Source organism: Papilio machaon, chromosome 14 (assembly GCF_912999745.1).
Source record: "Papilio machaon chromosome 14, ilPapMach1.1, whole genome shotgun sequence".
NCBI classification, from domain to species: Eukaryota; Metazoa; Arthropoda; class Insecta; order Lepidoptera; family Papilionidae; genus Papilio; species Papilio machaon.
The window spans coordinates 1819748-1833353 of NC_059999.1; the positions used below are offsets into that span (position 1 = coordinate 1819748).

At 34.1% G+C, this 13606-nt stretch overlaps 1 protein-coding gene and 1 long non-coding RNA gene across 2 annotated transcripts in view; one reads left to right on the plus strand and one right to left on the minus strand.

Annotated features, from left to right (window-relative positions):
* The first annotated feature begins 1272 nt into the window (after positions 1–1272).
* LOC123721647 lies at positions 1273–2317 on the plus strand. The gene is made up of 2 exons (XR_006756282.1): positions 1273–1943; positions 1987–2317. It is a non-coding gene; the product is annotated as an uncharacterized LOC123721647 (long non-coding RNA).
* A 1505-nt stretch (positions 2318–3822) lies between these two features.
* The window catches only part of LOC106719817 (uncharacterized protein CG43867), a 237087-nt gene continuing 227303 nt past the window's right edge, over positions 3823–13606 (minus strand). The window contains exons 18-30 of the mRNA XM_045680941.1: positions 12621–12765; positions 12133–12245; positions 11704–11877; positions 8989–9108; positions 8369–8526; positions 8081–8258; positions 7537–7692; positions 6663–6837; positions 6099–6270; positions 5617–5746; positions 5055–5186; positions 4642–4722; positions 3823–4523 (exon numbers count right to left, since the gene is read on the minus strand). Of these exons, the coding sequence (XP_045536897.1) occupies positions 4101–4523; positions 4642–4722; positions 5055–5186; positions 5617–5746; positions 6099–6270; positions 6663–6837; positions 7537–7692; positions 8081–8258; positions 8369–8526; positions 8989–9108; positions 11704–11877; positions 12133–12245; positions 12621–12765 (2157 nt within the window). The 3' untranslated portion in view covers positions 3823–4100. The remainder of the gene's footprint in view (positions 4524–4641; positions 4723–5054; positions 5187–5616; positions 5747–6098; positions 6271–6662; positions 6838–7536; positions 7693–8080; positions 8259–8368; positions 8527–8988; positions 9109–11703; positions 11878–12132; positions 12246–12620; positions 12766–13606) is intronic.

Consider the following 13606-nt stretch of genomic DNA (forward strand, 5'->3'; position numbering starts at 1 on the left):
AGGATATAGAAGAGAAATATTATGTTTCGGTTTTTAAATCTTACTAATGTTATAAATGCGAATGTTTAGATGGATGGAAGTTTGTTTGAAGTTATCTACGGAACAGCTCAATGGATCTTGATGAAATTTGGCACAGATGTAGAACATAGTCTGGAAGATCACATAGACTACTTAAGCTTTTTTTAATTGTGTGCGGACTGAGTGCGTGCAACAGCTAATAAATAAAACAAGAAGTTTCATTAATATATGTTTATTTTGTGTCATTAAACATGAATTTAGTAAATTAAGAAAAAAATTACAATCATTAAAAAAATTAGGTCGAATTACATTAGGTCGCTATTTAGGCCTTCTGTTAACAAAAAAAATCTTATTTAAATTTAAAATACGTATTACAACAATTGAAATTAAAACAAAAAATACAGACAAAATAAAAAAAAAAACAAATTTCAATAAATTACAGATTACACATAGCTTAAAAATTAAGGGAAAAATTCGTCGATACTAATAATATATTATGTAAAATATACATTAATATAGTCTATACACAATCATGTCAACAGTAAGTGTTATGCAAAAAGTGCGAATGTAATTCTAACAGTTACACAAGAATACGCAAATACAGACTTTATTACCTGCAGCATAAAGTCGAACATGAAAATTCTTAATATACAAAAATAATAAAAAAAAATCAGAATATTTAAGCTTTGGCTTATTAAATATTACACTAATTTGATCTTTAACTAAATGAGAAGAAGGTCTATAATCACTGAAACTTGGAACTATTCAGACATGGTCTCGTTAAGAATTGTCAATTTACGTCCTTACCACATAACATCTTCGCCACGAAATACAAGTAGTGGTACCGCTGGATAACTTCCGCTGCTATCAAGTGTGCTGCGTAATTGTCTAGCGGAATTTGAGTACCGGAACTGGATAATCAAGAGAAACTTTTCTCTAAAACAGATATCAACTGTCCAAAGAAACGTAAGGAGCGCGGCGGTGTGGCCGGAGTTAGAAGCAAATCGATGATACGCGGGTGGAAAGACATAGATTTATAGTCAATTCTATGCTTTAGAATAGGCAGTTACACTATCCGCTTCTCATACATATTGACAACGAATAGGCCAACAACTCGCCGCGGCATCTACGAGTGGTACACCCGTCGTCACCTCGTCATCGTCGTTAAGCAAACTAGACTATATGTATATTTATTTTTGATTGAATTCATTTAGATATATAGTTTTTGTTAACAAATTTATATTTGTTAGTTATTCAATCGACGACCACTGGTGACGGCGAATGGAGGCCGCGACGAATCGGTGTCGTCCCGATAGGTCGGTTTTATATTGTAGATGTATTTTCCAAGAGTAATTTTAACTGAAAGTATATGTTTTCAGCTGGAATGGATCTTTTCTGTAATTTATGCAAATAATATTTACATAGTACGATGTTAAAAATTCTATTTGATGTACACATAGTACATACACGTGCAAGATAACACATTAAGGTCAATAACATTTTTACTTAACCGTTTTATGGTAATTAGTTTGACAATTCATTTGTCAATTTTGTAAGGCATATCCCTTGGGTATAATGTACAATATAATACATTATAAAAGTTAGATCTGTTCTAGAGATTTCCATTGTGTTTATGACTAGAATCTACTTACGAGTCTCCACTGTCTTACACTTGTATCACAACAATATTGTCATCCCTCTCACTCTCCTTGAAAACAACAGAGATAGCAATGCTGTCCTTTGTGTTACGACGGTTGAAATTTACAGTCATAGTGCAACAAGCATATCTGGCCCGGTAAGGGGCTCTGCTATCGCGGTTAGTTCGGACAGAAAATATGTAAAAACTACATACGCACGGTTCTTGTGACATTTTTTTGACATTACCAGGATGGCGCTATTGAACTATAGTTATTCATGGCCACCGCGTCAGATAAGTTTGTCGGTTTATAATGTCACTTTGCCCAACAGGACAGATAAGTTTGTCGGTTTATAGTGTCACTTTGCCCAACAGGTCAGATAACTTTGTCGGTTTATAGTGTCACTTTACCCAACAGGTCAGATAACTTTGTCGGTTTATAGTGTCACTTTGCCCAACAGGTCAGATAACTTTGTCGGTTTATAGTGTCACTTTGCCCAACAGGTCAGATAACTTTGTCGGTTTATAGTGTCACTTTGCCCAACAGGTCAGATAACTTTGTCGGTTTATAGTGTCACTTTGCCCAACAGGTCAGATAACTTTGTCGGTTTATAGTGTCACTTTGCCCAACAGGTCAGATAACTTTGTCGGTTTATAGTGTCACTTTACCCAACAGGTCAGATATTTTTGTCGGTTTATAGTGTCACTTTGCCCAACAGGTCAGATAAGTTTGTCGGTTTATAGTGTCACTTTATCAGGTCAGATAACCTTGTCGGTCTTTATCAGCTTGGAAGCTCCTAATGTCAAATCAATAGCGTAAATGATCTTAAAAATGTCAGATATACATTATTTACAATCAGTACATTATATAAAATGACCAAAACATTGCTACAATACTAAAGTAGACTTACATTTTTTGTATATTCATTTTTAATATACGTAAAGGAAATGTACCTTTTTAGTCATTTACATAATATATACGAACTAGATATTTTTTTATTATATATTTATGTAATTTTGTGCATGAAATTAAATTGAATAAAAAAAATGAGATCAATTGGTAAATTGATTTTAGATCTATTAATTAAATGTTATAAAGAAAATTTATTTTATACATAAAAAAAATATAATTAAACAAGTTGAGATTCATTAAAGATTCTATTGAAAATAAGACTCGGAATTCATAAATAGACTAACATATTTTCTTGACAGTCTTAACCTGTGTTTCCACTGCAAGAATATCTGCACAAAACGTACTATTTTCACTCATATAAAAAAAAACATGTTTTTAAACATGTATTTCGTCAGTGGTAACACATTATAAGTTGTATATTTATTTATTTATTATAAAACCATCAAGAAAATATTATTAGAACAAATTTTATGCAGCATTTGTCGAAAAACATAAAATGACAATTTGTTTTTTTTTTTAATAAAAATTCATTTAAAATCAAAATACAAAATAAAAAAGGAAAAATAAATTATTATATAATAAAGACGTATTCCTTATATAAAACATTTCAAATATAATTTCACGTATTGTGACAAAGTAATGTTGCTTTTCACTATCAATATAGTCATATCATCTCTTTCATTCTAAAAGAAAAAAAAAAACAATATTTTTTCATCCATGTGTACCGCCAGTGGAAACTGACTCTTAGTTTAAAAATGAATCTACTTAGTGACGTCATCAAGTTACAGTAAAAGCATCGAAATGACTACATTTTGTGTCACCGCTACATCTCTACATAGCATATTACCCTGCACTGTGCCACACGCTGATATTTTTTGTCACTGGAAGAAAAAAAAATGGCAATAGACAATAGAGTAATTATTAAGATTAGTTAAGATTTGATATATTGTCTATGCTTTCTGTGTTGCCATTGTTAATGCAAGAAGTTATGTCATATTTAAATAATTTTTTTGTTTTTGGTTTTATTCAAAATGTGTTGCCATTTAATAATTATTAAACATTTTTATTAAAGTTGAATTTAACGATTTTGATGTTAAGATCAAATTTACAAGTAACTTAACTATTTTACTTAACGTAAAATTTTTTATAGTTAAACGCGATTTGTCACTAAACAAAATATCAACGTGTTCACGCTACAAATTTAAATATGATTTTAAATTATATAAATACACTGTTAAAGGCAGTATAAGCGAGCTATTATCTGCTATTCGATCAGACATTCTATAATTAATCTAGATCTAGCCTAACTGAAATAAAAAAGCCAGATGGCGCCTCAATCGTTTTAAATTAGTTCATTATATTTCCGCAATATGGCGGCTTTTTACATTCCTAGCTAGATAATGCCAATCATATAAAAGGCAGACTACAAAATATGAGGTATATTTAGAATACGACCGTTCAGACATTTAAAAAAAAATTACATCACAATTTACAAGCGAGAAAGTCCTTTTTTCATGATATATTAACTTAAGATCACGCAACCCCACTATCTTGTGTGTGACTTCGTTTCTTTTCACTTCTATGATGATCTGGGGTCGATTTTAATATGTCGGGTTGTCCGTGAGATAGGACTCTAGCTTCAATGTGTTGGTTGAAAGTGGATGTGTGCGAGCTTAGTGTTAAAGTCGCATTCCTATCTGAGCCTAGTGTCATTGTGGTGGCATGTGAGTTGAGGGTGTTATGTCCTGTTGTGTGATGTGTGTGGTGAGTGTGGGAGTGGCTGAGATGTGCGTGTGGTAATGTGGAGGGGCTGGAGTGTGGTATTGTGGAGGTTGGTTTGCGGATAGAACGATGAGAACCATTTCTTGTGAGTGAGTTCATTTGTGGCGTGGCAGTGCCCCCGGCGCGGAGGAGCGCATTCTTGTAGTCCGCGATTAAATGAGTTAGTTCAACCATCTGGAAATCAAAACAATTTTATCACACCGATTGTTTGGAATAAGAGATTTAAGTGTCTATTTCCACTAAACGGTTAGTCGCACGACTATGCGCTAGTGGAAATAAGATTAAAACTTACTTTAGGCTTGTTGAGACTGACTAGCATCTTGTGTACAGGACTTGTAGCATCTTCTGCGTCTATTAACATCATCAAATCGTCCTATAAAAAAAATATTTATTAAAAAAACACTACAAATTATTATATTACAATGATATGGATGGATTATTATGATGATGGATGGATTATGCTTAAAATCTTTTATTTTATTTCTGTTACGTCTTTTATTTTATGTCTTACTGTTATGATAATATGCGAAAGATCAGATGGATGGATGTTTATTTGAAGGTATCTCAAGCACGGTTCAACGGATCTTGATGAAATTAGGCACAGATGTAGAACATAATCTGGAAGAACACATAGATTAATTTTGTAATTCCGTGCGAACGGAGTCGCGGGCGCTAGTTAGTTAAGAATACAGTAGTTGTACATGCCTGTAATCCGCCGAAAAGTCCAATGGAGTTGAGCGTGTATCTGCCGATGACACTCATGGAAGCCAACTCTAACACAGTAACGCCCTCTTCAGACACCGCCAACCAAACTAGAGATAGATCGGGTTGTTTTATCTGGAATGGTTACATTTAATGTCAACAACAAGTTCTCTATCTAATTTAAATTCTATCTTACATAGGTATTTTTATCAGGATATAAAGATTTATCGTTGGTTTCTGAGACCAAAAACTCTGTATAAAACATATCTTTGACAAAACAGAGATAACAATCTAATATATAAAATTCTCGTGTCACAGTTTTCGTCACCGTACTCCTCCGAAACGGCTTGACCGATTCTCATGAAATTTTGTGAGCATATTCAGTAGGTCTGAGAATCGGCCAACATCTATTTTTCACATTTTTTTTTAACTGCCCGCAGACAGAGTCGCGGACGACAGCTAGTATATTTATAAATGAGTATTTTAAATTGATCTTTGGGGGAGGCCTATGCCTAGCAGTTACGAGGCTAAATGGATGGATGGATAATTTTAAATTGAATCTTACCCGAGCTTGAAACAATGTAGCACCAAAGAATGGCCATTTCCTGGTACAGTTGAGGTATATTCTAACACAGTCAGCGGTACTTCTCCCCTTTAGTGCTATCCATTTAGAACGTAGCTTTTCTTCTATATCCCTATTAATAAACATGTTTATCTTACTAATATTATAAATGTGAATGTTTGGATGGATGGATGTTGAACTCCGGAACGGTTCAACGGAATAATTAAATTTGAAATTTGAAGAAAAAAAAAATTAAAATTCCGGACGGAGTCACCGGCAACAGCTAGTCTTTAATAAATGAGGATAAAAAAAATAAAAAAACAACTGTATAAAAATGTACTAAATCTGATTTTACATAGAGAATAAGAAAAGCAAATATATTTGTATAAATCATTTCAAATATGTAATCGGTTCGGTAATGCGATGTTCAGAGCTTCTTAGATGTTTGAAAACCTTTATACAAGAGATCCAGCAATGTTACATACCTCAGTTCATCATTATTCAATCCAGCTCTATATCTGTACGGGTAGAAGCGGTGTGCGAGAGGCTGCGCGTGCTGCGCATTGGCTGGCGAGTGGTCCCCCATATCCAGCTGAGCCATCAGCGCGCCCAGCTCAGCCGCCAGCTCGCGTGTCACCGGGAACCTCCCCCCCACCACTGACACAAACCACACATGTCTATTAGTCTACTAAAATATCCTTAAAGTCCCATTTTGTCCCATACTTAATAAAAGTCATAGTTTTTTTCCCATAGACATCCGCAAGTGCAGATATATTGCCCACCTTTAAACGGAGGAGGTACACACGAAAAATAATAACCCCATCACCCCTCCTCCGTCTAATCCACTTCTATACTCCATCCTTTCCTTATAAGTTTTCGCCTTTTGGGCGAGGAAGGAAAGAGGAGTAAAATTATCATGCACAATCATCATTCTATACGAGGAATTGCTTCCACTTGAGGTGTGACTTCAGTATGGTTGAAGGATTGCACCTGGTGTTGTTGCTGTCTACCACTGTTTCTAACAACTGTAGTAATATTGTGAGATATACCTTGATGATTGACCTGATAGCAGAGCAGCAGCCTCTCCTTGTCAGTCTCAGTGCGTACGGAACTCTTGAAATACAACCTGTTGCGGTACGTCAGTCTGATGACGCGAGAGTTCTCAAACTTGCCTGAACCCTTCTCTCTAAGTGCCGTCTCCCATTTTGATATCACGTCGCATAACTGCAAGAATTAAGTAAAAAAAACTTATAATTCAATTAAATCCTTTTTTATTTTTCAACTAGATACTAGTTATCTATATATATAAAAGAAAGTCGTGTTAGTTACACTATTTATAACTCAAGATCGGTCGAACTGATTTAGCTGAAAATTGATGGGAAGGTAGCTTAGAACTAGGAGACGGACATAGGAACTTTTTTATCTTGTGCGCATTTTTTTTATTCCGCGCGGACGGAGTCGCGGGTAAAAGCTAGTTAACTATAGAATTTATTACTTAATTTAATCGTAATTATCACTTGTAATCAAACAAAGATATCTGAAATAGTGAGGGGCGCTACTGTTGCAGTTAACTCCGTCAGAAAATACGTAAAACCTATACGAAGAAAGAGAAATATCACATGTCAACTATAACACGAAAGCTTATGACATTATGACGTTGACAGACAGGCGCTAGTGAACTGTCATAATTTAGTTAAACTTATGACCACCGGGTTAGATATCCTTGTCAATCTATAGATCAGATATTTATTTCTTAATTTGACATCATAATGTGTCAGTTCTGAGGAACTGTACAAAAATCTGTGAACTAAGATTCTATTTTCATGTCTATAATTATAAATAGTGACGCAACATAACCCAAAACCCTAAAGAAAAATGAAGTAAAATTTTTAGACCATCGCTGTAATAAGGCATTGAACGTACCTTTTTATCAGGTTTGATGTGATGTTCTAGATCTTTCTCTATGGGGTCGTCGCTGAACAACGCGAAGCCCGAAGCTGCGGCCTCGCGACAACCCAACTCTGAGCTCAGTGTCGACAGAAATTCTTCCACCGTCGTCGACCCATCGAAACTTATCACCTGTTCAATGAAATATATAAGAAAAAAACATTAAAGATAACAGAGATTAGACAGTCTAAATACGTGACGCGAATTTAAATTTGACTATAGTGATCGAATTACCAAAAACAATAAACTCTTATATATTGCAATATAGGAGTATATGTATGTTTCATTCTTACGCCATCCATTTTATATCTTCCTTCTCTCTCATGTAACGAAATCTGACTGAGATTTACATAACGCGTCTTATATCATTCTAAATTAAAAAAAAAAATTGTCGAAACTCTTCTATAAAGACATATTGCCCTGGCATTCAATTTGAAAAAAAAAAAAGACAACAATATTTTTTTTAATACAAATGTCAATGGAATGGAATTTGACGATGGATTTCTTGAAAAATACTAACCTGGTATGTATTATTGAGCATGTGAACAGGTATAGCATGGGGCAGACAATGGTGGTATGGGTTCTTGAGCAGTATAGACAGGACCTCCATACGCGACGGCTTGTCCTCTCTACCACCGTTACGTATCGTACGTTCCAGTGCGCGTGCGCAGTACGCCGCGTACTTGCCGCATTCCGTTCTATTATTAATTACATGAAATATTAAAGATTTAAGTAATGATAAAAGGTTAAATACACTCGTTAACCTAACCATTAAACCCATAATCATTACCAATCACAAAGAACTTACTTAGAATCAGCGTGCCTACTGAGATGCAGTTTCAAGTACCACAGCAACCGATTGTTTCTTGGCACAAAGAGACTGACGGCGAGAGCAAGTAGCTGCCAGCCCTGCACGAAGCTGTACGTAGGCGGGTTGCTCTTGCAGTCCACTGACAATAAAGGCGCCTGCAATTTGTCAAGTCTTTGTAGACTACCCATATCATAAAATGTGGGTAGACGAAAAACCACTAATGTAGCATAAAAATTACAAATGATTATTAATTATAAAATGTATACAAACTTGCTTAGTACCAATTAAACTCAAACAAATGTTCTGCTACTTTTCTCATATGACTGGATACTTTAAAATACAAAAAAATATCGTATTGGCTTTCGAAATTATGATTATAATAAAAAAGCGGGTATTCTATACCCTCTTTGGTCAATTTAAATACACTTTGTAAGGATTCGTTGACTTAACTATGGCTGTCATTTAAAACCCTCGCAGATAACTTTAAACCCACACGGCTTAGTTACGTAGTCAAACTTTATTTGTCATACATATTAAAAAATTTAGGGAGCGTTAATGACCCCCGTTCATTTAAAAGCCAGCTTGGGTAGTACTCCTGTGTCCGTGTAACTGCCTACCTGTATGGAGCTGGGCGAGCCTGCAGCATGCGGCGGCAGGTCGCCGCTCTTGGCGTCACCGACAGACGACCCGCCCGTGTCGCAAGTGAACAGCGACTGAGTCGCGCACAGCAGCAGTTGCTGTGCAAATGAAATGTTGGTGTTCGTACGTGACGAGGGGGGACATACATACATACATATATACTAACTAGATTTGTACCCTTATTGAACAGAGGACATATGTGAACCCTCATGTTCTATTGCCTCCTATATGGGACATGGCATAGGGCTCATTTGGGTTACATATTAAAGTACCCTTATAGTTTTACTAGAATTTAGTAAAAGCACTGTTTTAATGTCAAATTTTATTTAGGCTACAACTTTAGTCAAATTTAAGATATTGGTAAATATGTTATATAGGGAAAAATTTATTACTTATGGTAATTTTAAACGGTATATAAAGTTACAAGATCAGTAATTTTTTTATTAATTTAATTTCTTTGCATGTTAGTTGCAGTGCTATAATGCCAATGATATTGAATGCTGTGTTGAAATTCTGGAATTACTAAAAAATTTGCCCATCCCATTTCTATTTACAAAGTGTCTATAATACATAATGGTGTATATAATATAACTGCAATATATCTAGTGGATCTATTACAAGATAATCTAGTAAAGTGAAAGAAATTATAAAAAAATAACCTCATGATATTAGTCCAAAGGATAATTTACTAGGTTCTAATGTGGTTCAAAAACTTCAACTATTTCATTGAACCAAATATTCAGAAGAACATTTCATTAAAAAACAATATGAAATGTGTTAATAACAAAATTACATTCAAAATTCAAAATATTTTTTTTTTTAAAGAAGTCTTTTAATTTATTTATATTTACGTTGTACTTTATTATTTACGTAACAAAATAAACACACACAATATGTAAAATATATTCGTAATTCTTTACAAAACTAGATATATGCAGTTATATATGACCTTAAACTTAAACTTACCTTTATAAGAAGTAACAATACTGAGTCATAAATCAGACTAACAAAAACTTGCAACATCAATCTGTCATAAAAAAGGGGCACCAACAGTGCGAGGAAACTAGCTATGAGTATTATGAATGATATGTATACGATAAATTAAAAAAAAAATCATTCCCTACAACTATAAGGTAAGGGTCAAACATTCTGGGAGAAAAAGTAGAATAAATAAAAAAAATTGGGGGAAAATGTACACCAACATTCCATTTGATAGTTTGCGACAAGATACAAAAAATACTGCTTTTTTCCGTTCGAGCAACATTAACTTACTATTCCAAATTTAAACTTTTGCCGCGGAATAGTTCAAGTGACAGTTGTTGACAGTTGACATTTGAGTGATAATGTTGCCAGAACCGTACGATCAATGTGGAATAAATTTATTCCGTACACAAATTTCATAAATATAAATTTTATAGAAGAATTATTTAGAAAATCATTTTTTCAAAAGCCAATAAAATCACAAACACTATTCCAAATTGATCAACCACTTGACAAAAGCGAATTATATTTGTCATGTAACAGCGCGAAGCGTTTCTCGAAAATAATGGTTTGTTAGTGTATTTTTAATTCAAATGCAAAAAAATATTACACCAAGCCTTTTTACAGGTGCTTTCAGTGCACTAGACTTAGCATTATTTAAAGCACTAAAATTTTCTAGCCTTTCATATATTTGCGGAAAGCCAAACTTTTAAGAATTTATAATTATTTTAGAGTACATTTTTCTATTTATACAGTGGTTATGATAAATTGTGTAATGAATTAGGTAATGATGGCATATGAGAAAAGCATTGAAGCGTTGCTTGAGCGTAGGCATATAATATAAAGCGTGTTTTTTATTTGTTACTATTTACTTAATTACAATCAGTTTTCATATTTATAATCTATGACAAATACAATAAAATAAGTTAATATTGACATAAAAAAAAGATTTATATTGACAGCTGTCAATTTGAACAACAGATAAAAAACAGCAAGTCCTCAACTATGAATTTATTTAAAATGTTGCCATTCTGATGAAATTAAAATTTTAATAGGACTAGTAATAAATCTCATACAAAGCTTTGGAATTATTTAATTTTTATATATGAAATCTGATACAGGTACCAAATTATTAGCTATTAAATAATGAATCACCTTTAATAGCCGTTATCGATTAAAAATACTTTTTAAACTGTTTCTCGGATTTATAGCAAATTAAAAACAAATATGATTGCTCTTATGGTCACATAAAAGGATAATATGTTCGTACTTCGTAATCTAACAGATCCATAATAGATCATCATATTGTAAAATATTAAAAGGTTAGTTAACACAAGAGCAATCTTCTAATTAGTGATTCTGCTGGGAAATGCGCTTCTTTATTGTATAAATTTATATATATTTATAGAAAATTCTAATTAAACAGCAAATTACTTTTATCCACATAACCACAACTTAAGTTAACTTAAGTTCGTAAAATGTGAAATAAAAAAATATTGTCAAAACTCTTAAAAAAAATATTTTGATTTAATCGCAATAGTATGTTAAGATCAAAAATAACACATTTATTGTAAAATTTATTAATAAAAAAGCGCATCACCGAAAAAAAATAAAAAAAAACTTACGCTTTTAAGCTTAGTCTTATGTGCGGTTGCGGTCCGTGTACGAGAGGTGGTAGCGGTGGTAGCTGCGGGCCTGTCGGGGCGGGTTACCTGCACGCCGTGCTTGGTGTGCGTGTGCGGCGCGGTCTGCTTGGCCAGGCACGCGGCCAGCTCCGCCTGCAGCTCGCCCACCTCCAGGCACTGCTGCAGCGCGTTCTGCGCCAGCACCACGTGGTAGTCGATGCCCGCCTGCTCCACCGCCACTGACATGAACAGCTGCACGCACTGACAACACATATTTAACCTCTTTAGTGGTGCATTAAGGAATAAATCTGGCCACTTGTAATCTACTTATTTGAAAAAAAAGAAGTGGTTGATAATATCCACAGGTTCCGCTAATCCGTAAAGGTAAAGGTATCCGCTAATATGAACAGCTGTAAGCACTAGCAACACATATTTAACCTCTTTAGTGTTCGAGCAAGGAATAAATCTGGCCACTTGTAATCTTATTTAAAAAAAAAAATTTTTTGTTATACATACTTTGAAAAGCTTTAATGCCTCCGCCTGCAGCGCCTCAGAGTTGAGTGACGTCAGCGGTGACGTAATGTTCTCCTTTGAGTACAACAACGTCGGATGTCGCCAGAGCACGCAATCTGAAAAATAACATGTAATTAATTCAAACAAATAACTTAAAACTTAACTTAACTAATAACTTAAAAATAAATACAACTATATGGAAAAATATACTCAACTGTTATATTTATCTTAATAATATCATAAATGCGAAAGTTTAGATGAATGTTAGTTTGAAGGTATCTTCGGAACGGCTCAACGGATCTTGATAAAATTTGGCACATATGTCAAACATAGTCTAAAAGATGACATAGGCTAGTTTTTTTTTAATTACTAGATATAGAAGATGTAACTCTGATTCGAATTATATAACTCTTTTCAACCGAAGTATAGAGATACTCTCATAAGAGATATAACCCTTTTTGTCAAATAAGTTAAAGTGATCTAGCACTAACTAGGGTCTCCATCAGTCTCCATGAGTTTATGCACTAAGTGCTCAAAGTGTGTGCCCTGGCTGAGCCCTCCACCGCTCACCACCGTCAGTTGGTACAACCACGCGTCCTTGTCCGCTTTGCTCTCGAACAGCAGGTATGTAGGACCCTGTAAATATATAACTTTATTCGAAGAAACATACGATGATATAACCAACACTATTAGGAGATACAACTTTATTCGTACTGAAAATCCCGGCACATATAATTACAATACAGTGTTAAAATGCTTGTGTATTCAAACATACAATATTCATTATTTCATCGTCATATCAGAAATCTTACTAAAATTATAAATGTTTAGATGTATGGATGGATGTTTGTTAAAAGGTATCTCCAGAACGGCTTAACGGATCTCGATGAAATTTGACATATATATAGAACATAATATGGAAGAACACATATGCTACTAATAAAGTGTTTTTTTTTAATTCTGCGCGGACGTAGTTGCGTGTAACAACTAGTTAATATTATAAAAGCGAAAGTTTAGATGTATGGATGAATGGATTTTAGAAGGATTTTGGAATGGATCTTGATGAAATTGGACATAGATGTAGAATAGTCTGGAAGAACACATAGACTTCTTTTTTTTAATACCGCGCGGACCGAGTTGCGGGCGATAACTAGTTAAGTAAAACAAAGGTATTAAAAAGTGATATCTCATCATATAAACGTCAACTTGTTTATTCTCTTTTCGTATGCATCCTTTTCCATAACAGATCTACTTTCCTCTACCATTCTTTCTTTATCGGAAAATAGTAGACAAATTAGAACAAAAATAACTAAAGCAAAATGGTATACAAGCTTTTACGAAAGAAGTACAGTCGAACCTGGATAAGCGCGAAACCACTATTAAGGTGGGTATAGACTAGAGCATTTACTTGTAACAAAACAACGAGCCGCTCTATGATATGTTGTTGTGTATCTCTTTCACGAACCAGACGTACTTT